Source organism: Stigmatopora nigra, chromosome 5 (assembly GCF_051989575.1).
Source record: "Stigmatopora nigra isolate UIUO_SnigA chromosome 5, RoL_Snig_1.1, whole genome shotgun sequence".
NCBI classification, from domain to species: domain Eukaryota; kingdom Metazoa; phylum Chordata; class Actinopteri; order Syngnathiformes; family Syngnathidae; genus Stigmatopora; species Stigmatopora nigra.
In genome coordinates this window covers 6,326,784-6,354,096 of record NC_135512.1, presented here as the reverse complement: position 1 = coordinate 6,354,096, position 27,313 = coordinate 6,326,784, and the positions used below count along the sequence as shown (strand labels likewise).

The 27,313-nt window shown below is 38.8% G+C and overlaps 3 protein-coding genes across 4 annotated transcripts; 1 reads left to right on the top strand and 2 right to left on the bottom strand.

Moving 5' to 3' along the window:
- Positions 1-1,497: 1,497 nt before the first annotated feature.
- usp13 (ubiquitin specific peptidase 13) lies at positions 1,498-22,294 on the bottom strand. Of its 2 annotated transcripts, none has more exons than XM_077717788.1 (21): positions 21,926-22,294; positions 18,558-18,683; positions 17,110-17,170; positions 15,158-15,279; positions 14,790-14,932; positions 14,443-14,627; positions 13,958-14,055; positions 13,685-13,875; positions 12,908-12,979; positions 12,086-12,191; positions 10,461-10,586; positions 10,228-10,381; positions 9,616-9,790; positions 9,461-9,549; positions 8,910-9,032; positions 6,702-6,725; positions 6,241-6,384; positions 4,441-4,607; positions 3,328-3,517; positions 2,792-2,876; positions 1,498-2,532 (listed from the first exon to the last, which is right to left on the bottom strand). In XM_077717788.1, exons 1-21 carry the CDS (start codon positions 22,034-22,036, stop codon positions 2,436-2,438), a joined length of 2,589 nt encoding a protein of 862 aa, XP_077573914.1. In that variant the 5' UTR covers positions 22,037-22,294; the 3' UTR covers positions 1,498-2,435. The 2 variants fall into 2 exon arrangements, with proteins under 2 accessions (XP_077573914.1, XP_077573916.1); XM_077717790.1 differs by having other exon boundaries at positions 12,119-12,191.
- Positions 22,295-22,753: 459 nt separating this feature from the next.
- Positions 22,754-24,930, bottom strand: ndufb5 (NADH:ubiquinone oxidoreductase subunit B5). Its single transcript, XM_077716696.1, has 7 exons — positions 24,860-24,930; positions 24,603-24,775; positions 24,001-24,080; positions 23,655-23,721; positions 23,521-23,582; positions 23,276-23,382; positions 22,754-22,978 (listed from the first exon to the last, which is right to left on the bottom strand). Exons 1-7 carry the CDS (start codon positions 24,913-24,915, stop codon positions 22,858-22,860), a joined length of 666 nt encoding a protein of 221 aa, XP_077572822.1. The 5' UTR covers positions 24,916-24,930; the 3' UTR covers positions 22,754-22,857.
- Positions 24,931-25,081: 151 nt separating this feature from the next.
- On the top strand, positions 25,082-27,099 carry mrpl47 (mitochondrial ribosomal protein L47). The gene is made up of 7 exons (XM_077716694.1): positions 25,082-25,352; positions 25,597-25,745; positions 25,856-25,916; positions 25,991-26,087; positions 26,205-26,335; positions 26,596-26,691; positions 26,771-27,099. Exons 1-7 carry the CDS (start codon positions 25,219-25,221, stop codon positions 26,880-26,882), a joined length of 780 nt encoding a protein of 259 aa, XP_077572820.1. The 5' UTR covers positions 25,082-25,218; the 3' UTR covers positions 26,883-27,099.
- Positions 27,100-27,313: the final 214 nt, after the last annotated feature.

Genomic DNA, 27,313 nt, shown 5'->3' with positions numbered 1-27,313 from the left:
AGTGCGATTGAGTATACGTACAGGCATGACTACTCACTCACGTACCGTCGACCCATATTTGAATAAACGCATACATTGCAAAAGTCACAGTAAAACAATCTCTTGAGCAAAACTTGAAGAATTGGCACAAATCTGCTTCCAAAAAAAAGAAGAAAGGAAAAGACCACTTGAGCATTTAGTTACATGAAAAGAAAGCCTAGCAAAATACAAATCTTAAAATCCAAATAACTAAAATATCAACATTTAGTGCACATGCTAACAGTGGAGACAAACCGAACCATATGTTGAACAACAGCCATTAGGGAAAGCTCACAGAACATCCACTCACGATAACATGGTTGGCTACTTGGAGATGAGCAGAATATTACATGAAAACCCAAGTCATTCATCTCTCGACAGAGGACGTCTTTACCGAGCGCCCATTGACCGTGTGAGAACCATCCATTCGTCGAGGTGCATGGATGGAAAAGCTTGCCAAGCTTGCATAGAGATGTTTAATCATTACCTCACAGCCCCGAGGATTACACAGATGAGGTGTGGGTACTTTGAGATATACAGGGTGGACCAAAATGGTTGACCCCTTTTTGTAGCCCAATAATTTTGCCAGTTTTTGTAGAATGACCTTCATTTTTCACCGCCGGTATAGAAGCGTTTCAAGTTTTTGTGTAACGTTTGGCATTTCTATTTTTTCAGGTCAACCTGAAACGTTAAGTTAACCCTAACTTTAAACGTTTCTATCCAAGCTGTGAACTTTCTCGGCCTACAGAACGGGGGTCAAACATTTTGGAACACCCCGTACTGCATTTAAAGTTTAAATGCTTAAGTTTAAATTTTAAACTTACTCCGTCATCCGTCACCGAAGAGGCACGGCATTTTTGAAGGAAAGCACTGTTGTAATATTACATTGGCCTTCAAAGAGAAACACATCATAAACCTGAGAAACCAGTTTTTTGATAGTCAAGTGCCCCCTCTTGAAAAGTAGGAAACTCAAGTCTTTAAGATGAGTGTAGCCTAAAAATCTGCAGAAATCCCTTGGACGGATGTAAAGACATGAAGCACTCTAATGGAATTAACCACATAGTTTTTGATCTTGCCCAACAGTAGCGTTTACCAAGTGTCATAGTTATTTAACAGGGCCTGCATGGGTTTTCTCCGGGAACTCTGCTTTCCTCCCACATTCCAAAGACATGCATGGGAGGCTTATTGGACGCTCTAAATTCCCCCTAGATATGATTGAGATTGGGTGGTTGTCTGTTTTCTCGTGCCCTGCTATCGGCAGGCCACCAATTCAGGGCGCCGCCCCCCGCCTCTGGCCCAAAGTCAGCTGGGATAGGCTCCAGCACCCCCTGCGACCCTAATGAGGATAAAGAGGTTCAGAAAATGAGATGAGATGCTCAGGCCAGACAACATGATTGCTTTGGCAACATTTTGGTGTTAAAAATACATGTATGTTGAAGTTAGTTGAGGAGTTTCATTTGAAAAGCAATAAGTTGCCATCTTGTGGCATGTTTTACACATTTTTTTGTGGGTGGTAGGAGATGTCAATTGTTTGCGATTTACAAGTCGACTTTCCAGGCATGTATTAAATACAAAATGATATTCTGTGAAGCCACCTGATGGTGTAGTGGTTGACTCTCCAGACTTTGGTGCAGGCAGACGTGGGTTCGATTCCCACTGGGTATAGTCTGTCTTTTGCCCAAAGTCATCTGGGATAGGCTCCAGCAACCCCCCGTAATCCTTACAAGGATATGCAGCATAGAAGGTGAATGAATGAGGCTCTCCTTATACATTCAGATCATTAGTATATAGTAGGTTTGGATGTAGTAGTGCATATTAAAAGTGCTTTTAGTTAATATAAATACTTCAATGTTGGCAATTCTTACAGTTCAGAAGTTGTTTTTCCCTTTAAAAGTGACAAACTGGCACATTAAATCAGATCAATAGTTGAGCAAAAAAGGCCAATATTGAGTGGAAAAAAACATTAATTTCTTCCTATTAGAATAAAAACCATTGCAGAAAGTATACGTTTTTGACATCTCAGAGAATATTGTTGTTCCTATTAAAGCACTGACGGTACCTCGACTTGGCACAATACATTCACAAAATGTACCTTTTCGGAAAATACTCAGCCGGCACCTGAAGGCATCTGAAATCTACCACTGAGGGATGACATCGCACTTCTTTGTGGGCAGAGCACATGAAACATTGCAGTTGACCCTCTGTGGTCACTACACAACAACAGGTGCATTGGACAAAACAACAAAAGACAAAAAGAGCGCATTGCTTTCCCTTTGTGAGCAGAGTTGCTCCTCACTGACCTCGTAGTTAAGGCAGGTAGATGGTGTGAGGTGACGTTTCCATGGTTACCACTGAGGCTGTGGGTAACAGTGGTTGGTTTGTTAAGGAAGGGGGACGAGGGGGGACAATTGCTAACTTTAACTGCTTGACAGTCGATGGTAAAAGTAGATGTAGCCCAAGTCTTTTGGAGGTCTTTCTGATAAAGAAACTTTGTGGTCGTTGTAAATCACCCACCTGGAGGCAGAGGGGCAAGTGACTTTACACAGCAACATCATGGAGTGTTTATATAGGGTCATGTGGAAAAGGTACTACTATTCAGTGGTGCTTTGAGATATGAGTAACAAGTTGTTGTTTTTTGGTCTAGATTCAGAGTAAGAATTTCAAATAGTATCATTTTGAAATGGCTGTAAAAAATCTGTCAGTTTGGCTTAAAAAAATGATAACAACATGTACAAGTACTACATTCAAAAGAATGTTTTGTCCATGAACTCACCTTCCTTCCTTTTTAATGTGACAAACATAGTGTCCAGACATTGTGGATGCTCCCATGTGACTGATGACGGCGAAGATCTCATAACCTGAGGGAAGACATTTTTACATAAATTGGGAATAAAGAAGATGACAGTATATTTGAGTATAGCGGAATGCACCAATACAGCTTTTATTTAAAGAGCACTCAACTCAAACTACAGCAAAAATTGCTGTTTTTAAGAGTTATTTGAGATTCATTTTCACCTGCACCTATATTCTTCTATATGTAGAAAGTTTCATTGATATTAAGATTATATACCATAAATAAAAATAAAATGAAAAAAGTTCAGCATACAGTACTTCGTAACAATTTGGCAATTAGCATAACATGACATAAGCCATAAGAAGGCCTGCCGAGTTGGTTTAATGTGCACACAACAGTTAGATTAAGCCCAGAATTTCCTTTCAAATAATGCATTTAAGTGACTTTCAAATATCCTTTAGTAGTCGTTGCCTTCATGCAAATGAAAAAAGGACCAAAACAAGTGATTTACTCACGTCCCGGTCCGTCTTTAACGCGCGGTCCGCTGGTACCCCTCTCTGGGGACAACGTGGAGTCACTGTGCGAGTTGGCATTGGACAAAGCATTGTCATTGGGCTCCGCCTCAGCCGTATTGGAGAGGGCCTCACTCTCTTCCTCTTCAGGATGCGTGAAAATCCAGTCCAGAGCTCTCTCCAGGTTATTATTCTTTAAGAATAAAGCACAAAAAGGCATTTAAAAATCCATTTATGTAGTATCAAATCATTTATGTGTCATGACAGCCCTACTTTTATACTCCACACTATAACTGTAATACACATACTATGGAATGGAAATGCTTGCATTAAAGAAAACCGGTCCAAACCAGTCCTCAAGGACCACAATGGGGGCAGGTTTTCATTTCGACCCAAAGGAGAGAATACATTTTTACCAATCATTTGTCTTAAAAGTTTAATCAGTTGATTTCCGCCAGGTTTCTGCTGGTCAGAAGAAACCTCATTGGATAAAAAACCTGCACCCACAGTGACCCTTTGTAGAATGGTTTGGAAAGCCCTGCATTCGAGGATTCAACGTAAAAAGAGCTCATAAAACAGGATATATTCAGTGTTTGTGTTTTATGTAGGGCCAGTGAGATTAAACTTGACTTAGCAGTGCGAACTAGGCAGCCCCAAGAGCCATAAATGACTCGGAGGACCACTGGATATGGCCTACCGGGTTATTCGAAAATAATTTATAAAAAGCATTACTCACACAGATGCCAAAAAAAAAAAACAATAAATATGTCAATCCACAAGCTACCATGACAAATTTACAAGTTGGAAGCACGAATGCAATGAATAACACATTCCATAAAAACATGAAGATGGTCTTAAGAGAAAAAAATAAAAGGGCCCTCTCTTAAACAGAATGAAAATATGAATCCCCATTTGATAGTGCTTAGGCTTTTCTTGGTTGTGGTTAGCTGGCGGTTATTTCACCCCCCCCCCCCCCCCCCCCCCAAGAGGTCCTCAGACAATCATCAAGCAGAAATAGAAAGACTGAGTGGGACACAAATATGTGTTCCTTGCTTTGGAAGTCATAAGGGGGTGCAACGCGAGTCCATTCGTGAAGAAAGTGTTTGTACGACTGACCGTGGCTTTAAGCGCCTGGATTGTGCGAGTCCTGGGGAAGCCCATTGATGTCAGGATGGAGATGCTTTCCTCGGGGGGCGAGTTGTCAAGGGGGTTGGCGCCCGTGGGGTTGTCTAAACTGATAGAAGGCTCCAACATGGATGGCAGCAGAAGTGGCTCTGCAAAGTCTGGAGACAGTGAGAAATATGAGACAATTAAAAATCTAAAAAAAAAACTAAAAAATATATATAATTATATACATTTTCAATAAAAGAAACTGATGCCCAAAGTTTGTTGGGTTAGACTCCAGCACCCCTGCAATCCTTGCAAGGACAAATGGCTCGGAAAATCCATTAGTGAATGAGTACATCATTGTACTATAAAAGTATAAAACAATAAGAGAAAATGTAAAGTTTGTGTTGAATCGAATCATTTACTTACATATGTTCATATTCAATGCATGAATGCAATATAATTGTCTCCGTTTTAAATGCTTTGCAATAATCTTTTGTCTTATCTAAGCAATTATATGCCCTCCTTTGAGGGGAAGGTTAATTATTTGTGGATTTTTTTTGCTGTAGCAAGGGTTGACCATAAAATAAGTGATGAATCGTTACTCTTAAATCGATGCACTGCTGTGTATGCTTTATAGCTACATTGTATTTTTTTAAAAGGACTAAAGAGGATAAATTCCTGTATAGAGCAGATAGACAATGTGTTTCACAAAAAAAGTGCAATTTAATAGGGTGTGACAAGTAAGCCTTGATAAATAGGGGGAGTACTTTTAGTAATTATGTACAGTATACATTCACAAACTTGTAAATAAAGCATCCTTAAATGTGAGGAATGAATTATTTACTCATTTATGTGGCGTCGCTGCACTTCTGTGAGACTAAAATGAAAGTGAAGTGGCCCTTCAGCAAGGACACTGCGACTGTAATTACAGATGGCCGTAAACAGCCTTCATTAATCTCTCTGCCATAAAAGAAAAAAGGCAAACTCCTTATCTCCCAGCTAAATGCCTTCATCTCCTCTTTTTGTGCAATTTCGATTGCCACTCGAAGTGTTGTCACGTCGCCAGTAAACTAAAGAGCTGAATAAATAAACGCCACGTTTGCAAGAGGACTTAAATGGCTGTTAAACTGCTTGTTTCCACTTAGCTTCGAATGGGGGGTCTTTTCCCTTAATGAGCATATCTATGAGCATTAATGACAGTATGTATATTAAAGACAACAGTAGCAATACATCACTTGGTCACAAGTAACAAGGTAAAAAGAAATAAAGCTCAACGAACCACAATATGTCATGCTTTTGTATCTAAGGTTATGATTAGGGCTTTACATATACTTATATCATGATACAATTTAAAACATTTTAGAAAAAGACTCCAAGGATCAATAGATATTGGCCCATGCTGCATGCCTACAGAAAATAAAGTAAATTGGTTTATGAATGGCACAGAGTGAGACTTCAAAATGAGTGCCCACAAGGATAACAATAACAACAACAACCAAAATGGCCACTTGACAGGCCTCCAGTGTGTAAAAATTCCTTTCAATTGACCCAATTTTTGTGTCTCTTTGATTTTTGTTGATAAAACTTTGATGAAAATGACTCGATATGACTAATGATGATAAAGTGGTTCAGAAACTGAGATGAGATGAGATTTTCAGATGGTGATGTGCTTTGAGATTTATGCACTGCAAAACGTGTGCCACAGCTAAAAGTGGTTGTGAAACACTGATAAAGACATAAATGTCTAGGATCACTGGGAGTGTAAACGTGTAGAGTATGAATGAGTGCATTCTACTATTTCCCTACCTGGCTCCTCCATGTGGGCTATGATCCAGTTGAAGGCCATCTCAGGGCCCATGTTGCCAGTGTAGTAGACGGCCTTCCTGCAGGCCTCGAGCGGGAAGCCCATCTCTGCCAGCTGCATTACTGCTGCCTCATCTATTTCTGGAGCTAAGGGACACAACGGAGAGCCAGCATCAATAACTTAAAACACACATACACAGTTGCTCGTTCACATGTGCTGGCGTCATAGCAACCACCCTCTCCCGCTCTCTCTCTCTCTCTCTTTCTCTCTCTCTCTCTTCGGGCCTCATTAACCAAAGAGACCGGAAGACAATAAGCCCTGGGGATGTTTCTTCATTGCACGATGATCTATCATGGAGTGTGTACGCAAACAAGAAAGTGTTGTGCACCTGCTCAGGCATGCATGCTCACTACTTTGGCTCAATGTGTCATCGTGTTAATGGGAGAAGAGGCTATATACTCACAGTCTAAGGAGCTCATGGAGTTATCTAGAACAGAGGAGAAAGAGATGAATCACACACTGCTTACATACGTGTATGCACATGAATGCCTTTGTGTATCAAGTGATTACAAAAACATGGATAAAATAAATGAATGGGAATGAAATCCTGCACAACCTTATTGCTAATATTGCAACTGAATTGACCAGTTCCCTTTGAATCCTGAATTTGCTTCTTATTTAACACAAAGCCATTGAAATTGTCAAGTCTCACAAAAGTTGTAAACATTGGAAATGAACCAGGATTCTTAAATAAACAAAAAAGTAAGGAAGACATGCCAAATAAGACCAGGAGGTCCCTTACAAAGTATTTCCCCCAAAAGTGCTCACTTTCTAGCCAAAATGAGGTCTGACGGTTGTGAATATCTCAGTTTAGGTTTCAGGAAAAAGTGAGTTGCAGTTTTGCTTAGGCTATTGTATTCTGCTTTGGTTATTTTAGTAAAAAGAAGTCACTTCATTCATGTTTTGTCAACAGTTACAAGCACATAAGGGACATTTAGGGTATTTATGCAGTGTTTTTCAAGTTTTTTGAAAGATAGTTCACCTGACTGGTGATTTTAAGTGGTCATTACCAGGTAGAAATGTGTATGTAGCAGTTTATGCAGGCAAACATTTGTGCTCAATGAGGCACAAAAGTCTTGTGGAGCAGGAATGACAGTAGGGTCAACATGATTAATCACTGCTTATGTCGGCCTGAGGACAATGAGGCGGGTTTCATTTGTAGCACGCATTACTCATCACACAATCAGAGATTAAATAACTCCACAAAAGTGTGGAAATAGAACATTTTGTATGCCCTAACCTCTTTTAATCCTGCTGCTAAAAATTCAATACAGTTGTGGGAAGAGAGAAAAGCTCCAATACCATTAAGCAACTTTTTGAATGGCTTTTTAAAAAATGGAAGCCTCATTATGAATTTCAGAAGTGATATTGTGAATTCTGATTTTCCTAAAATTCTGCTATACCTGTTTTTTTTTAAATGTAAACATACTATAATAATTGTGCTGTGATTCCTTTTGTGATTCTTTTGTTGAATGGCTGATCAGAGCAATGTAAGGGTGAATATGCAACTTTGATGGAAAAAAGACGACTACCTATTGTAAATAAGAAAATAAAAGAAGAATACAAAAAAAAAAAAAAACGGTGCATCCTTTGACTGGGAAAAAAAAACAAGAAGTTCAAAATCCAATGCAATCCAGGTGTTTGATGCAGTGGTGTTTTTATATATAATATACATCTGCTTCTGTCAGAGACAGAAAAGCAACTGCACAAGCATGGGCATGTCACATGGAGGCACTTTTAAAGGTACACATGGAGCTGGAGATAGCAGGCTGGTGTTCAGCCATCAATCATGGCAAATAGGCAAACTTCTGTCTGCAATATCAGTGCAAGTGGAGCACATGACTTTGTACATAGAAGTCAGCATGCTGTGTGTTTGCAAAGCTCCTTTTTTGGACAAAGTGTTCAGCAATGGAGACCATTTCGAACAGGGTGTCCTATCTAAAATATTTATATAGATGCTGATCAGTAGATGTAGCTGAACTTTTCAAGCGACTCGAGGAACATTGTTATTAAAATCAGCAGCCGTGGAAAGCATCAGTGACGACTTTGTAGTCAAACTGGAATCAGACAGTAGGGCAAATATATCGCCATCTGAATCTGATGATATAGCAATGATGCCGTCTAGCTGAATGTTACGAGTGGTGTGAAAATATAATACAACCTGGAATGTGGAACAAGCTGAGGCAATTTTCTCGAAATATTGTGCTTTTAATTTCAACCAAGCCCCGTGTTCATCATCTGAAATATCTAATGATGCTGTGTTATTGCAATAAATACAGCAGATTAATTACTTATTGATCCCTTGGTTTTGAAAGTAATCAAGTTAGATTTCAAGTTGCTTTATTAAAGAAGGCTTCAAGGTACCACTCCAGCATGTGGGGTTTTTCTTTTTTTTTATGGAATCTAACTTTGAGTGTCTACCCTATCTCCGGCCCATAACTGGAGGTTATTGAATAATTATAAGTGATGTGTCAAAGACAAAAGTTTAGCACTTGAAAATGGTTGGTTCTTGTGTGTGTGTGTGTGTGTCTTTTGTTTTTGTATTTTTCAAAGGAAAAACACTTGAGCAATCTGGAGCAAAGAGTCTAAAAATGTATTTTTGTGCAAATACCTCTGGTGTCCTCAGGTAACACAATAGGTGGCATGAGGTCAGGAAGCTCTTCTTCGCCTGATTGGAGCCCTGTGGCACGCAGACGGCTCAAATCCAGGAAATCTGGAACATCTATCCCCAAATCTGCACACAAACCCATTGGAAACAGTTTTATTGAAATATTAAAGGATCCATTTTTTGGGCTTATGTCAAAAACAGGGGGAAACCTATTTATTATATATTATAAATACAAAGAGCCCAGATGACTATAGAGGAATAGGGTGTTTTATTTTATTTGTTTAATATAAAATCTTCAATGAATACAAAATACATGCTCTAAGTAAAATGTAGGGTATTATATTAATAAATAAATACAGGGTAAAGAATTTCTTATTACAAATGATGGGATATTTTTGCATTCTAAAGCAGTGAATTATTTATAATGGCTCACTGCTGCTCTCTGTTGGACAATTTATAACATGAATAAAAGTAAAATGAGTTGGGTTTCAGCTTTTTGGTCACAAATAAAGGAGGACCAAAGAAGAATGCAAACAAAAGAAAGCAGACCTGACCTAGTTTCTTTGGCACCCAGTCAACTCCAAAAGTGAATTTCTTGATTTGCACCACCAGATATTCTGGAAACGAGGCGAAACGGCACGTTCTGAGGAGCAAGAAGATGACAAATTGAAGCAGACTAAATTGAGGATTTAATATGCCGGTAACTTACTTGACTCCGGCTGATTTGGCTTGCAAGGCAGAACTCCAAAAGTCTGGCACGTTCTGGGGTTCAGTGAAGGCCTGCAGGCAGGCAGTGAAAGGGATGCGAGCCCTCACCGGCTCTGGGGGAGCTCTCATATTCTCCTCAGATTCCCTGCGCTTGACTTCAAATGCCATTAGCTCCTCTGGAGGGCGAAACCAACAAACAAATTATACACAAATGAGCAAACTTTGTTAAATTCCATTTGGATTAAAAAAAAAAACGTGTTTTTTTGCGATGTTCAGGTGCTCAAACTGTTTTTTGGGGGGGGTAACTTGGCATTGTGAAGTACTAGCAGATACAATGGGCATCTTACCTGAATGAAAGAAATCTAAAAAATATTGAAATGTGTTGACATCAGATTAGGTTCGATTAAAAAATTGACCCTTTAATGATCCATTTTCTCAGATTAAACCTATGACCAGTCATCTATATTGTATTCTAAATGACTATTTGGATTGAATTCCGTTCTTATTCACAATTTGTGTAGTGTCCCAATATGTTGGGCACCTGGTATGTATTCTGAAGGTCCTACTGTAATTGGGGTATTTCTCGTTCCTACAGATCGTGACTTTCCTTCACCTCGATTTGTTGCAGCCTCGATGGGGGCTGGCATCTGGATGCAGTAGTCCACCCGCTGAGTATATCGAACCCGGCGTGTCTGGCAACATTGAACTCGCTCTTCCACCAGAAAGCGGAATGCATAACTCGGATTCTCGGAGCTGGTACTATTCCTCTACAAAGATATACAGAAGATGGTTAGGGGTTGGATGTACTATATGGATGTAAGGAAGTTAACACAACACCAACTTCACCTCCACCAAGTTGATCATATGCAGGAAGAACTCTTGTGCATCTTGTTGCCTGTCGGAGGAAAACTCTGGATGTGCTCGACTGACCAGAGACTTCAGCATCCGAGGAGAGATGCCTTTCTGTTGGTGCTGGAAGAAAACAAAAAAGGAGAAACTTGCATTAAATGCAGTAACTTATAGCCTATCTTCAAAACCTAATTGGTTCCTCTCAGTGGAATATTAACTCTTATTACATAACCAGGAACGAAATATTGGATGCAGGAATTGAATTATTGAAAATTGGAAATCAATAGCAGCAGAAGCGCTAACTAGAGTAATTTTTACATGTTATGGAGTCTTATTGTGGGATTGATGGAAAACTAAAGCTAAATGATAATTGTACATTTGAATGGGCCACAACCCCTGCCCATTTCATCTCAACCACCTGTCATTATATGTCTGTCCAGAGCTGATCTATACCATCACAAGTGGAGGATGACCCCGACGCTGACGCTGAGCCATCAATTACAAGAGGCTGGTGAGGCTTACAGCAAATTCACAACCTGGCTCATTGGCTTCCATAATACAATAATGGTTTTTCACATCCTCACAGCCGACCGAGAAGAATGTGTTTGGCAAGCTAACCAATTATTTTAGTGGGCAAAACTAGTCAGGGTTTTAAAAGACACATATCATTTATTCCTCTAAGAAATTGTAATTATTTCTTGATGGAGTCAGAAACCTTTTTGGAGTTACTAATATAACTTTCCCACAGCACATTACTTGCTAGACTCTCCTTTGTATGCTGTAATTAATCATCCACATCAAAACATTAAACATAATAACAACGTCAATTTTCCCCAACAAAAATCCATCGCATACTTAAATGATTTTCGTTTGAAATGTGGAACGAAATACTACTGTAATTTGTTACACATTTTAAAGGAGAATTTTCCCCCCAATAAGTAAAAATTGTATTAAGACTCACTGCATGTCTAATCTATGATGTTTACATCTATGAACATTTTGAGTTTAGATGAACTAAAGCAACAAAAACAACTCAAAAACATCATTTTATGTACCGTATTTTCCTGACACTATTCTTCATAGTTTGTCTGTTTTAGGCTATAGTTATCAAAAAAAGTGTTAATATGTTACATTAACAGATGCTTATGACTGTTGTTCCGTATTTTCCTATTATATGTCATGAATAATGTCGTATAACTTATATTCCAGTGCAACTAATATATATATAGTTTTTTACACCTTATATGATGCATTTTTTGGCTATAGTCTGAAAAATATGGTGCCATAACTGTGAGGAGGCAGGAATGATGGAAGGGATACCACGGTACTGACAACAAACCAAAATGATAACTAAGAGTGTAATGATATTAAAGAAGCAGCGCAAGTGGAACTATGACAGCTGCTTTCACAAGCGCCGTACGCTGCAAATGTGGCGCTTCAGCCAACAGTTATTTTCAGACCATGAGAAAGATGCTCCAAGCACATTCTAAAAAACATGCATTGGTTTGTTTCCCTTAGCCACTGCGAGACACTCACCCCGAAATACATTATGCAGCATGTCAAGAATCAGTTTGTTTGTTGGATTGCGTGGGCTACGCGGCCAGTTGTGGAGCTGAACATACCCAGTTTAATACCTTGTATTCTTCTTTCATCACCTGTTCAATGAGCTCAGATTTCATAGGCGGTTTGGAGTGCTGGCCTGAGAGAAGTCCATGGCCCACTTTAGCCCTATTGGATAAAACAGAGTTAAAAATAGGACAGACTATATTACTCTTTGTTCTATATTTACATGATGTCTTTACTTCACAGATAATCCGTTCATTTTAAGAACATTTTTTGATATATTTAACAATATTTACATAATATTACTCTCCTTCCCTTTAGTCGATTTTTCTGGCCAGCTTATTTATTTATTTACTTTATTATTATACCATAGTATTTATGTCTAAAATGTCTATTCCCCCAAAAGATCTACTGCGGTAAATTACTCTATATTTTATTCATTTATCTATGCTAATTGACAAACAGTAACTGATTAAATTAACTAAATGTGGAATCTGCCCAGGTATCCATCCACATTTGGCATTAATTTTGTTCAAGTAGCTTTCAATGTAAAATATGTGGGAAAACTAGTTTATGTTACACTCTTTGGTTGACATTCATTACAGCCTAATCATCCTAAAAAGGGTTCCCTCACATTTGTGGTTCCTTCTCAAAATGTTTTATTTTTATTTCTTCATTGCATATTGGGAGATTTAAATCAAAGGAGTTGACTCAACTCAGCTGAGCTCTCAGGTTCAGAGTCACACTATTGCAAAATACTGGTTTTATAGGCATGCTGTAGAAAAGCCTTCTGATTCATAATTGTACATGCTGATCGTCAAATGGCCAAATCTCAGTAGTTTGCTCATAAATGTACATTGTGCAGGGCAAAAGCAACTCACATTTGTGTGGCAAAGTCTTGTGTCGGGTCAAGGGGTGAATAGTCAAATATCTTCTGAAGGTTCCCAACATACCTACAGATTCAAATATATGTTATAAAATGTACAGGCATGTTTTTTAATAAAAATATATCTAACAGTTAACCAGTTCTAATAGTCTGATATGCACAATCTCAACCGAGATGTGACGACGCCTTGATTTGTTTACATAACAGGTGGCAGTCAGTCAGTGTGTTAAACTGAATTTAAAATGCACAAAGTGAGCACATTTCAATAAAATGACACTCAAAAGAACAAAGTAGTAATACAGGTAAAGACAAACATTGTAAATGTGTTTGTTTGTCTGTCACATTTGTGGCAGAGTGTGGAATGTTTTTGCAGGTTTCAATCTCTTTATGTACAATTTCATTATATTAATACACTACTATATTAAAGTTGTTTAATTCTTATCTAAAAAACATTATAAACTGTTTCAGGGTGGGTTTTTTTAATGGGATGGGGTGTCCTGAAGTAGATTAATAGCTTTTTTAAAAATTCATTACAGGGTTGGCGATGATAAAAGCTCACAAAATGAATTAAACTCAACTAAAGCACCACTACGCTTTCTTACAGGTCTGTCCAGTTTAATTCAACAAACTCCTAATTGGTCTTTTTTCGAACTGATTATAAACTCGGATGTTAAAATGTTACTTAAAACATTTGCATGTTAAAATCCAGGTATCCACAGTAATAACACATGAAACAAGTTTTTCGAGCAAACCCTTTTGTGAGTATACTCACATCCTTTGGAATTCTGGGATGCTGAAGAGGACCTGCATGACTGTGCTGAGGTAGCAGCTATTGCCGAGGTTTTTGATGCCCGTGTAACCGGAACCGTACACCGCCTTCAGTTTCATCCCCGACTCTTGGATAACCTCCCACTCGCTGACCCGTGGCCGGGCATTGTTATCTGTGTGGTGACCGTTCTCTGTCTGACAGGTGAAATGGAGGCACACCTTTTAGTACTTTTTCAAATGTGGACAAATTGTGTATATCAGTGTTATGTTGACTTACTTTTTTCTGCATTTGTAGCATGTCTATGCCAAAGTGGGACAGGTGTTCTGATATCTGGGGGTCCAACACTGCTTCTTCTTCCTCAAATGAGTAGACATCTGAAACCAGCGATTACTACATCATATATATTTCAAAATCTTTACATTTTCTGTGCCGCCATATTCCAGCTAACTATGAGCCCTGAACTGGTTTCCAGCCAATCACAAGGCATGTAAGAGAAATTACCTTTCACCTCACAAGCACACACCTCTGGAAAGTTTAGAGTGTTCAAACAGCCTAACATTGATTTTTAAAATTTCAACACAATTTACATTGAGCACAAGTAAACATTTTAGTTGGATTAGGGGGTCACTCTCCTCTCATTTAAAAAAAAAAAAGTTAGCCAGGTGCTCTACTGAATAAATAATGTTAGATTAATGAGTTTTCCAAGTAAACGAAATCAAATGACGGACTAGACACAGCTCAATATGTCAGAGGAATCACACCTGCTCCATCTGGGGTGATGGTGTCCAGTTTGACAGCCAGTGGGTGTTTGGTCTCTTTGTAGTGTTCCAGAGCGTGGCCGTTTCCACCGCTGCCATCAAAGAACCACTTCCCACAGAGCATGGCGCCATCTGTCAGGTTAAGCCACAGGTTTTCTCTCATCTCGCACTTCTGACACTTCCAGCCACTTTCAGAAGGAAAAAACAGTGACGTCAATGATGTGTAGTATTTTTTGTTTCTTTTAACTGTCATTTTAGCCGCTGCGATTGTAATCAAACAAAAATGTATGTCATCAACAATTAGAGAAAGTCGATGACGGTAGGTAGCAATTAGTTGGTGATTGTCCAACCTAGGTGGGACTCTGACTCCATTGTCCAGTTGTCTTAGGCTTCTGGCATGTCTGGATACTTGGATTTCCTCTTCCCAAGATTCAGGTTCCTGCTTCTTGTAGGCTGAAGGCGCGTTAAGCACGGCATCGCAGGCAATGGTTACCTAGATGGGCCATAGGCAAACATCAAGCTACATTAAAGAGCACACATTTGGTTTCTGTGGCAAAAGCAAAACATGCAAGTGTTACACACAGCATAAGCTAAGATGTGGTAAATGATACTCCATTGTAATAGTTTTTGCAATTGAAAGGAATGCACTCAGTGGATATCCCAAATGATATCCACTTACTTCTGATGACATGCATGAAAACACACCAAACTCACTGACCAGAGCTGGTAACTCCTCAATATTTGGTAAGGGGATCTCGAAGTGGTCTGGAAATATAACAAGCTTGGCCTCGTCCTCATACTCATAGTCCTCACCGTTAAAATCACGGTTTAGCTCTAAATCTTCAAAGGGGGAAGAAAACCTTAGTCAATCTGCTGCTGATACCACTTACATTGGTTGCTTTAATTTCACTTTTTGAGACATACTAAACAGTATAAAACCCTTAAAAATAACTTCTTTTAAAGTTTTATTTTTACAAGTGGCTGGTGTTTCAAGGATGCCTCAATAAAAACACCCCAAACAGAACCTTTTATAGCAAAACAAAAGTAATTTTAAAGTGTCTACACCCCAGTATGTAAGGCAGAAGAAATTGTGTGATGTTATTATGGCTCCATACTGTCCTTATTGCAATATTTTAAAATGTTTTTTTTCCTTTTTCTTTTATTGAGCTCAATTTGTAACCTTGAAACACTGTATGTTGAGAATCCCATGAACTGTGGACCTTCTGTAGTATGACACTACACGGGAGTTGGTTAATAGAGAGATTTCATTGAGCAGCCCAAAGTTATGTAATGGCTCATCACATAGCCGACACAGCATCATGGAAACTTCTCAGAGGCAAAAAACAGAATGGATTGGCGCAGAGGATTGGTATGGGACATACCATTAATATGCGACACATGTTATGAATGTTAAAATAAAAATGCGGACGTATACAGTCATAACAAAGGAGAAGGAACGTAAACTTAGGAGGTCCCTTAGCATCGAGGTCTATGGGTGAAGTGGAAGGAATTCGTCGTCTATCGGGCCAAGGGAGAGGGTGGGGGGTGCGAGACCCCTGGTCCTTGCCAAGTAGCGTCATAAGTAGTGGCAATAGAAGTGTGTGAACCTCATAAGAGGGCAAGGGGGGGGTTGACAGGTGGTGGCAGCTGAGAGGCCAGCGAGAGACACGAGGTGGTCATGTTGTAAAGCAACCAGCTTCCAAGCCACGGCCGTGTATGTGGCACTTTGATTTAGAACAGTTACTAACTGCACATAACCCACGGAAATGGCCTATATTTAGAACTTGGAAGCAAGAGGAGGAGTCTGATTAGGGCAAATATCTGACACGTTTAGCAACAAACAATGACAGGTTGCTGACCACGGAAATGAGTGAATGAACTAAAATGATATCAAACGTGTCAAAGGTTTTCAGCTATAGTAGACTGTAGAAATACAGTCCAGTCCGTTGCTTTGTGGGCTTTTTTAGATTGATACATTTTATTTTGGCAAAGCAAACTGATGATTCTGATTTTCTTTCTTTTTTAACATTCATGTTCAATGGTCAGTGGTCTGGACATTGGGGGTTGTGAGAGATACGGGGGTTCTATATCCATTACTGCTGGGAAGGAAATCCTGTCAGCATCTTACTAGGACCAAACAAAGTACAGGATTAAAGCATTTTACTTCCGCCGACTCTACGCGACCAGGTGATCAGGAGAAATCTCAACCTCATGTTAGTGCCAACCTTTACCCTTACCCTAACCCTTACCCTTACCCTTACCCTTACCCTAACCCTAACCCCAACCCTAACTGCTTCATCTTCCAAGCCAACATGGCTTTGTGAACTCATGCTAAGGGACAATCACTTCTCTTACACATTTTACTTTAGAAGTAATCCTACTAAGAGTCAAACGAACCAACGAAATGTAATGAGCCATTTCGGTTTTGCATTTTCAAGTTGTTGTTTTTTTTAAATATCCCCGACACATATTGCTATTATTCATTTTTAAAAGTACTAATGTTCATAATTTTCAAATAAAAGCATTTTAGGTGATGTTGTCCATCCTTTTTGTACCGAAATGTACCTGAATCTATTTTTTTAAAATAGTGTTAACCTTTAAACACAACAGAACAATGATTTTTTTAGGGCAAATTGACAGTTTGTGAAACAAACACAACACAAAACTTACCCAAAAACACTTTTCCATTTCGTCTCCTTGAGATATTGCCACCTGCGGCTCCTGTGGCTTTCTGAGGGGGGGAAAGAAGAAAATGATCATTTAATACAAGGGTGTCAGACTCGGGTTAGTTTGCGGGCCACTTTAACGTCAACTTGATTTCGGCCGGACCATTTTAGATATAATATTTCGATTTTTTTATAAATGGATTAAAGGAACTTGATTAAAAGCCCTGAATATTCAGTTTTTGCTTTAGATCCATCTGTTCATTTTACCTTTATTTATATATATTTTTAGATTTTGCTAAATTATTTTGGAACTAAAGACAGAATTTTTTGGAAATAAGGCGGTCACAGTAGTTGTTTTCTTTTAAATAATAGATCTGAGTCACCATAGACACAATGCAAAATCTTTTGAGACACCAACTTGTTTTGCATCAACCTAATGCATATTAAGGGGATAGTGAAATTTGTTCATCAGACAGGATTGACACAAACAGACAGAATGCTGACACACTAAAGACTAAAAAGTGCTCATGGGAGAGACGAAAAACAGCAGACATGGGAGCCGGCAGAATGTGAGCAGCTGCTTCTGTTTTCAGGATCAGGCATAGAAATAGCAGCTCTTTACAAAGCACAGCTTATCAGGGAGCAATTAGAGCCAGTGGAAAAACAGCAGAACTTTACGCCTCTGGTGGTGCTCAATACCAACACAGGATGATGGGAAGGTTCAATTTGGTTCAAGATGGAGGGAAAAAAAATCCATAAGAGTGCAAAAATAAGGATGCTCACTCTAAAAAGAATTAGAATACAGTTTATATGTTTTTTTGAGAGTAAGAATTCAAAATTACTATTCACTTTAGTCCAAAAGTAAATGTAATCTTCCCATTTCTTTCAATGTTTCAGATGGAATGTGACATCATTATGCTTGTTTTCAGCAGAATTCTCTGTAATTATGATCCATATTTTCATTTTGACGTGCAATTTCCAAATACATTCCTATTCTTTAACTTAGAAAACGAAACTAGGAGTTCACGTTGCAATGTCACCCAGGATGAAATAGCAATGAAAATAAATTAAAACAATGAAATGAAATACAATTGAATACGTAAATATAATAATATACAATGTGGATTAAAGTATAACACACTGCAATATGTAATGAAGCTGATCTAGTGTGTCATAAGCAGAATCATCATTGTTAGCAGTTAATTTACAAGTTAAATTTTCCTGAAAACATTTCTGCACAAAAAGCACACACATTTTAGAAGAGGTTTGTTATTCATGGCGCACTGATCAGTTTATCAATCGACATAATCCACTCCTCTCGTTCTATGTTCTGTATAGATTGTGTACATGAAGCATTTTCATTTATTAGACTTTTTAGGCGAATAAAAGTGTCCATGTAAATGTACCTTATATTACATTCTCATGCTACTGTGGCACAAGGTATATACTTACTTCTTTGACGTGTCGCTTGAGGTGTATGTAAACACTCTGGCCTGTTTTGCGATAGTGTCTCTCCACGTGTTCACGTCCAAAGCCCAGGAATGTGTTCATGCACACATACAGGCCTCCCTCAGATTCCTGCACACGTACACACACACATCCATGTACGTAAACAAGGAGGGGAAAAGCAATGAGAAAGCCACACTCAATATTTAATACATTCATTTGACTACATTTCCTTGGTTGAAAAGACACCAAAATCAGGCAAAAGAACCACTGGGGTGAGAAAGGTCTTTATATAAATTAAATTGAACAATTTCAGTAAAAACTAAGTGCATGAATTGTGTTGCATAGTATCCTTTAATTTAAAAAAAAAAGGATAATATAAAAACAATGGGATATGATGCTGTTTCCTGAGGGGAGAAAAAAATCTCCAAAGATCTTCTAAAAGAACCAGTTGATTTGAATGATAGTATTCTGTATGTACAGTTTCTAATCAATGAATAAAAGTCAATTTACCAATTTCAGGCTGCTTGAAGTATAGACTAAGAAGTTGTGCTGAATCAGGAGATGTGAGGTTCAATTGCAGTTGCCATGGCGATGAAAGCCCTTGCTCTTGCCATGAGCGAAACAACGATGCATATTCTCACATATTGTTATAACATGACAACACTGTCTTTTGCGTATGGAAGATACACAAAAAATATTTCAAAATGACACCTAATTGAAGAAATTAAACACATTTTCTGACTATTGACACTGACCATTTTTCATGTGTTTAAGGCTACAGTTATTTCGACCAATCACTCGTATTGGAGTATTTCAAACAATACTTACTCTCACATTGCCTTTTTTTCAGCCAGAAAAAAAAAATATATATGTATATATATCCCAAATGTGGCACATGTAAAGAACCAGTGTGATAAACCTTTAAGTAGCCCAGAGTGACACATGAGCTTCAACAGCGAATGGCTAAAAATAAAACCATCCTCAGGCTAACATGATGAACTCCAGACAGCTGAGTCACCTTTAAAAACAGTTGAGTGAGCTTTAAACACGTTATCACCTGGTTGTTTATTCAGAATTCAGGTAAAACGCTCACGTCATTGACATTAATTGCGAGAAAATCAGTATATTATCAGTCCATTCTAACAAAATGAGCCCTGGACACTAAGACACCTGGGTAGGGGAGAGTTTTATGTCCTGTTGCTATGCGAACAAATAAACTGTTCTAATGTATTCATGTTAAGCCAAAAAATCTAGACACAGAGATGAAGTAAGTCAGTCAACGACACGGTCCATATTGGCAAACAGGTATTTACACACATTTACAATGAGATTACAGTTGAGCATTGAACCTGGCAGGCATATTTTTGAGATGTGGGATGAAGATTGAAGACGCAGATGTCTAACCAAAACATAACCGAGGACAGATTGTTGAATTATATTGATTTACAGAATTTTCTATGACTTCACAAGGTAAAATTCCCAGTTTTGAAGTTTCACGACTGCTTTTATAACTAGTCATTTGAAAAACTAATGTTAGGGACCACTAAAAGTTGCCACAAGTCTTGAGTCCAATAATCTTTGTTTTTTCATAACTCCACGCAAAGAACAATTCAATTCAAGGTCATGAATGGCCTATAATAAACTCATTTGTGGAGCACTGCTGTTCCTTGTGGGTTCTTTTATTGGACCAGATATGTTTTTCAGACAAATATTCACTATAGTAACTAGAATTTTAAAAGGAGGTCGCCTCAAGCATTGGGTGTAAATATATATATCATGTTGTAGTTACTATAGGAAAAATTATTATTTGTATTATTGGTATTGTATTTTCGATAATAACTACAACTTCAAATCATTAGGCTACAGGTATTATACTAGTGAAACCCCTTTTTGAATTGAGGCAACCCTAAAGATAAGATTCTGATGGTCTTCCACAAGCCTGGACAATAAATCCACTGTACACCAAACATTAATAGAGAATGTTTTATGATCACGTTTGTCTCGTGATATATCATTTTGAAGTTACAAATGGCTCACAATAAATTAGTTTCCACAGGAGCAGACAGTCACTCAGTTACTGTCACTGTGTTTTCTTTCCATTTATGATCTGGTAATCTTTTATATTTCTGTGAGTGACAAAAACTTGTTCCTATGGCAGTCAGGTATTACTGCCTAGACCAGAGTTGGGAACACGTGGCTCTCAAGCTGCATGCGGCTCCTGGCCAAAACGATCCTATTTTGTATCTACTATGGCTCTTATTTTTATTCTTTAATCTCATCTCATTTCTGAACCACTTCATCCTCACAAGGGTTGTGGGGGGTGCTGGAGTCTATCCCAGCTGACTTTGGGCCAGAGTTGGGGGACACCCTGAACTAGTGGCCAGCCAACACAAGGAGTAAAACAACCATTCACACTCACATTCATTTAGGGCAATTTAGAGTGTCCAATCAGCCTACCATGCATGTCTTTGGAATGTACGAGGAAACCGGAGTACTCATAGAAAACTCACACAGGACAACATACAAACTCCACACAGGTGGACCGACCTGGATTTGAACCCAGGTCCTCCACTGTGAGGCCAACACGCTAACCACTCACGCACTGACCTGGCCACCCCGTAAACAAATTCTACATTACTGTATTTAAAAAAATAATTTGGCAGATTGTAATTTTATGCTCTATCTAACGTAAAGCATACCTGTCAACTGGTACGTTCTCGCCGTAATTGGTACAACTGAAAGCCCATTTTTATATTGGTACGCTGTACACATGAAAATGGTACGCTAAACGGTGATTTTGAGAAAAAAAAATAAATTAAGGCACTTTCTAGCCATTTTTCACCATCCGCCATTGTTTCTTCCCGGAAACGCATGTCTGCCAAGTGATATATGTACCGGCGCCTCTGATTGGCTAAAAAAAAAAGATCATGATAAACATTTCGTTTTGTAACACTTTCACCATGTGATTTCCGTTTCCTGTTCCCTTGTTTATGTTTACTTTCATTTTCACTTGTTGTTCGTGATTTTTTACAAAAAAGTAAAGTGGTAAGATTTTCCATGTATTTATACATATATGTAAGGGCGAAAACAAAATTTGGTAAGATCACAAATGGTTCGAGGTTGACAGGTATGGTAAAGTGCATCTCTTTGACTCTCACAGGTTTAATTGTGTCTAACTTGTTCGCCACCCCTGGCCTAGATCTCCATCCCTCACCCACGTATTATACGGCCTCAACTAGTCCAGGTAAAACCATCCCTTCCATTCACAAATCTACAACTCCTCACATGTAAACATCCTCGGTGTTTGAACAATGAAATGATTGCAGGTTCGTCTTCCTTTCCCTCCCCTCCGGATTAAAGCGCACACTTACCGGGGAGTCGAATGAGAAAGCGCACTCGCTCTTGAACACCCTGTCTCCGGTCTTTGGCACTCGGATGGTGGGCATGTACGGGACCAGCAGCTCGCCGAGGTCTGTAGCCATGTTGGCATTCCCGCTCCTCGAAGCACAGTGCCGGTGCAGCCACCGGAGCCGCTCACTCACAGAAGGCGACGGCTGCTATTTTTAACGTGGCCAACCAACACTACATTCCTCCGGCCATTGGATGGAGGAATAAAAAAAAAGAAAAACGAGGGCTGGATACGGCGATGGGGGAACAACGCCCGGAAACGTCAAAATACTGTGAATGGCTGATTAGGAACACCCTCGTGTGATGGAATGCTATGCTAAAAACACACGGGAGCTTTTGTTTATTTTTGGAGTGACAAGACCACGCGTGGGCCGAGGGGTAGCAAGGGGGGGCACTCCCACGCCGTCTGGAGGTGATGCACACAGACGCCCACCCACGCTTAATACTACTCCGTGACCACCTTTACAGTCTGGTGACGGCCAATAGGGTTATATTTGTGCACATCCCCATGTTTTTGAGTATTTATATTTGATTACTTATTTTGTTAATATGTATTGATATTTTTATTTTTCTGTTTGTTGTTTATGCACTTTGTGGTAAAGTTTTAAACAATAAAAACATCCAATTATTTTTCATAATGGAAGACTAAATAAACTGTTCATCTTCTCTGATGGGAATTCCACATTTGCTCCTTTGACTCTGACTTTCTAGGAGTCGCATACAGTTCTTACATCTTTTTTGCATATACACATATTCAAAATGCAAGAAAACTTGCCATAAACACAAACCCAAAAGGTAAACATAGATTTTTTTTTTTATTAGTTAAGCATTATGGAGGGGAAAAAATGTACAAGCAGAGAGTCAAACCAGCACAAAGAATTGCCAACAGTCTGGTTCAGTTATCAGGTGTTGATTTGTGTCTGTGGTCAATAAGGTTCTTGTCGAGCGTCTCGAACTGAAACCAGGGGCCGTCTCCTCTCTGCCGCATGTGTTTGCGCACCTCCAGCTGTGCCAGCCTATTAACCACAGACAAAAAGAAATCTCATCAATTAATAGTCATTGACAAAGGCCTTAATCAGATGGCTGAGTAACAGCCGCAAAGGAAAATGGTTAAGACACTCGGTTCAATACAAGCAATTCAATTAACACAATGAGAGGTAAAGTCTGTAAATATATAGTACACCAGGGATGAACACAAGGGAGAAAGGTAGGACTATGGAAAAAAAGTAATCCATCTCAAATTTATCAACATATTTTAACCATCCATTAATTGTTAACCTAAGGGACGCAGCCACAATAAATTATTCACTTACCTCATGTCTGCCTTCTCTTTTTCTATGTGGATTGCAGCCATCATTTTTTCATAGTCTTTCACTGGGGAATCAAGGAGGTTTCTAGAAATCCACCTAGTGATAGGATGCTGCAGTACAAAAGGAAAAAATGCAGACAGGATATTTGAATTGAATGGTGTCCATGCAAAGTAACGATTGACTTGAAATTATAGTTCTATCAGCCTCAAGTGTTTGATTGTGTTCGCGAAGTAGCTACATATTTTTACCTTGTAGTATTCCCAGTACTCAGGTTCATAACCCTCAGGAGTTTCAACCAGATCTGCTTCACCTTCACAACAAAAATATTCTTGATTTAGACCCCATAATTAAAGAAGTTAATACAAAGTCTTGGATAGCTCACCAATAAACAGATTGACAGATGTGACAATTATGGCCACTGGAATACCAGTCAGCAGGATGTAGAATTGCTAAGTGGAGAGGGAAGAACAGTCACTTGTTGTCTCCAAGTACCCACACGTTTAAACAGCAAAGTCAAAAGATTGGTTGTTGTTTAATTTTTCCATTTTGGTTTGTTTATTTTTCAACGGAAGGTGCAAGAAATGCTGCAAAATTGTGAAGTTGGCAAAACCATGTACATACAGTGGTCTTGCTGAAATTGTTTAGCCTCTGTTTATTTTGATTTAAAAATGTCAGTAGTAAAAATGAACATGTATATATATATATATTCATTCCTCTTTGCAACTCACCATCAGACGAAGAAATCTCTTGTCGTAGAACTCAGTTGGTTTTATGACGAACATCTTTGAATGACCCCAACGGACAGCCACTGAAGAACAAAAACAGGATTTAAAAAGAGTTTTCAAAAAACTGTCCATAAGTGTGAATGTGAGTGATCAGGGTGGTTTGTCTTTAGGTATCTCAGGGTGGTTTGTCTTTAGGTATCACAGGCTGGCAGCCAGTCCAGGTTGATAGCAACCTTTTTCCTCTTTCCCACCATAGAACCATAGATTCAAGCTTATTAGGAACCTTAGTGTTTGAGGACAAGCAAAATTGAAAATAAAGCATTGTTTATGGTGGTATTATGAGGTGGGCACAAACAATATCCTAAAACAAACAAACAAATAAATTTTCTAGTTAAAAAAACAAAACAATCAAAACTTAAGATCAAGGTTAATCAATGAAAAACACAAAATGCACATGAAGTGAATGAACATTGACTGACTGCAATGCAAACATTGCGAGCAAGCTATCAATAGCATGCTAACAATTCCTATGGCAAGGTCAAAAGAAGAGACAACAAAAATCTGGAGGAAATTTCCAAAGTGGACTTCGCTAAGATGTCACGTACCTTTTTCCGTGTGGGGTATTGTCCGAGAAAGTATATTTGTCGTCGCATTTCCTACTTTCAAAGGATTCAGTCTGGCTGCAATTGCAGCGGCAGACCTGAATAGACTCATACCCACCATTGCTACTGAGGGATGGCTCTCCAGCAAAACGGCCTGTGATTCGCTGTTGGGAGACCTGAAGCATAAAACGCCATGATTGGTTGGGGCAAGTACTGTTCAGCGCATCTGAATAAAAAATATATATATTACAAATATACACTTGTAAAATTGAGGGGTTTTGCTGTTCAGCGTCAGACTTTGAAAATTAGGCTGCATGTTAAAATATTATGAGAGGGGAAAATGCACGCTGGGAAATGTGAAGAATATTGCCCTTGATATGTATATATTTTAGATTAGATGTTGTTTGGGCCCATTCAATAATCATTATATACTGTGACACACAACGCATTGTATTTTATGCACTTTGAAATAGATTCAGATTGTGCAGTTTTCAACCGAATTTGAAACGTCCTTTTGAATAAAAGGTTTAACATTGAGTAAAGGTATTGCACTGCTAGCCAATTTCACCTTTCGTCATCTAGCATTGTATATGGTATCAATGACAGCAGTTCAGCAAAGATGGCGGCGCCCTCTTCAGCTGGACGTGTCTTGAATCTTTGCAAACAGTTGCAGAATGTTTGTAGAATATCTTCGCAACTAAGTATTCAACGATGTGCTGGCAGCGTGGTGCATGCCAGCCCTTATATTTGGAGGTAAGATCCGGTTGTATATGCACAAATTCGGGCTCGTTCATCATTAGCTTCGCGCTAACGTTGCAAAGAGTAACAAAAAGGTCAAACTTATAGATAAAACCGCCTGTTCTTATTTGTCATGCTCTGATCGTGGCATTGTTGACATCCTTCAAAGAAGCAGTGCCTACATTACATTTTTAAGAACGTTCATGTGTTATTTTTATGCATTATAATGAGGACTAAGCATGTTTTCATCCACCACCAGGAAAAAAACACCCCTTGTTACCCAATGTGGGTACAGTCCAAACATACCCCTGGTTCAGTGTAGTGCCTTGCACACAAGTTTCCACAGAAGAAGCCTGGATGAGTTCTTTGACTCTCCAGAGAACTGGGGAGAAAAAACGGTGAAATCAGGTAAAACTGAAATACCAACTCATCAATTTTCCTGGTAAAACCAGTGTGCAATATACCTCTACATCTCCTTACTGTACTAATGTTGTTCTTTTTGCATTATTATATGGCAGGTGCGCCATGGACTGGCAAACAACTGAGAGCTAAGAGCAGTGAGGATTTGCACAAACTCTGGTAACACTTTGTATAATGTCATTTACTTAGTATGTATAGTGTGGCCAATAATTCAAAATAATATCGTCTATTAGGTATGTACTATTGAAAGAAAGGAACATGCTGCTGACACTGGAACAGGAATCTAAAAGGCAAAGGGTTGCGATGCCAAGTCCAGAGAGGCTGCGGAAGGTTGGTGTTGCACTTTGTTGACTTCCTCAATGTGAACACAGATTTAGTCATTGATGCGCCATGTTTTTTTATTTTTTTAAGAAAACGTTTTTATTTTTATGTGTATCTTCCTCCTAGATTGAGCGATCAATGATAAGGCTGGACACAGTGGTAGCAGAGAGAGAAAATTCCCTGCGTCTGCTCCAAACAGGCCAGGAGAAGGGCAGACCAGGGGCCTGGAGGAGGAACGTGTTTGGTTATGTCTATTGGTGAGAGTTTTTACACACTGATATGATCCATTGTTAATTAAAAAGAGAAGTGAGATGGTGAATGGATAGTATCTGTTTAGCTCTGTGGCTATAATAATAATGTAGCATCTAAGGCAGGGGCGGTCACACTTTTTTACTCCGAGATCTACCTCTCAATGAGCCAACCTCACACAATCTACTTTATTAGGGTTAGAATTTAGGGCTGTGATAAGCAGTCCTGTTCCTTTAAACTGATTCAACTATTTTATTTTATTCTCCAGGTATCGATTCAAAGAGTATGCCATTCCTTGGAATTTGAATAAAAGATACAAGCTAAAGAGGTTTTACACACCCAAGTTTGTTGAACCACATATCAGGTAAGACACGGTACATAGGCAGCAGTCCATTTTAAAAGTTGGAGATGTACTATAAATGTCTCTGGTGTTTGTCCATTAGGCTACGCATTGAGAAGTTCATTCGGGAAAAGTATAAGAAAGCAAGCAGGGAAAGGAAAAAGATGGCTAAGCTTCAAGAAAGGTTCCCACAGATGAAGGTTCCAGCCAATTAAAATAAATAAAAATCATGTCATGAACATGAATTTCCCACATTTGTGATTGTGTATGATTTTAAGTGTCCCAGACATGTGATAACACAACCTATGTCACTAAACTATGTAAAACGCTGTTACTTGTTATATTTCAGCAATAAAAAAAAAAGAAATTGCTCAATGTATTTCTTCCACATGTTCATTTTGATGAATAAAGTTTGCATTATCGCAAAGTAAACATGGGTATTTTGTGCATCTTTATTATGAAAGGGATGTGTTGTGAATTAAAAGAACAGGGCACTGACTTACATATTTACATGTATTTTTCCCCAATAATGAAAGGTTATCCACTATTAACAGGCTTTGAATGCAACTGTCTTGAATACAGACATGGTGTTATAGCCCATATGCCAATTCTTGCACACAGAGCCATCCTCTAAAAGTTAAGACAC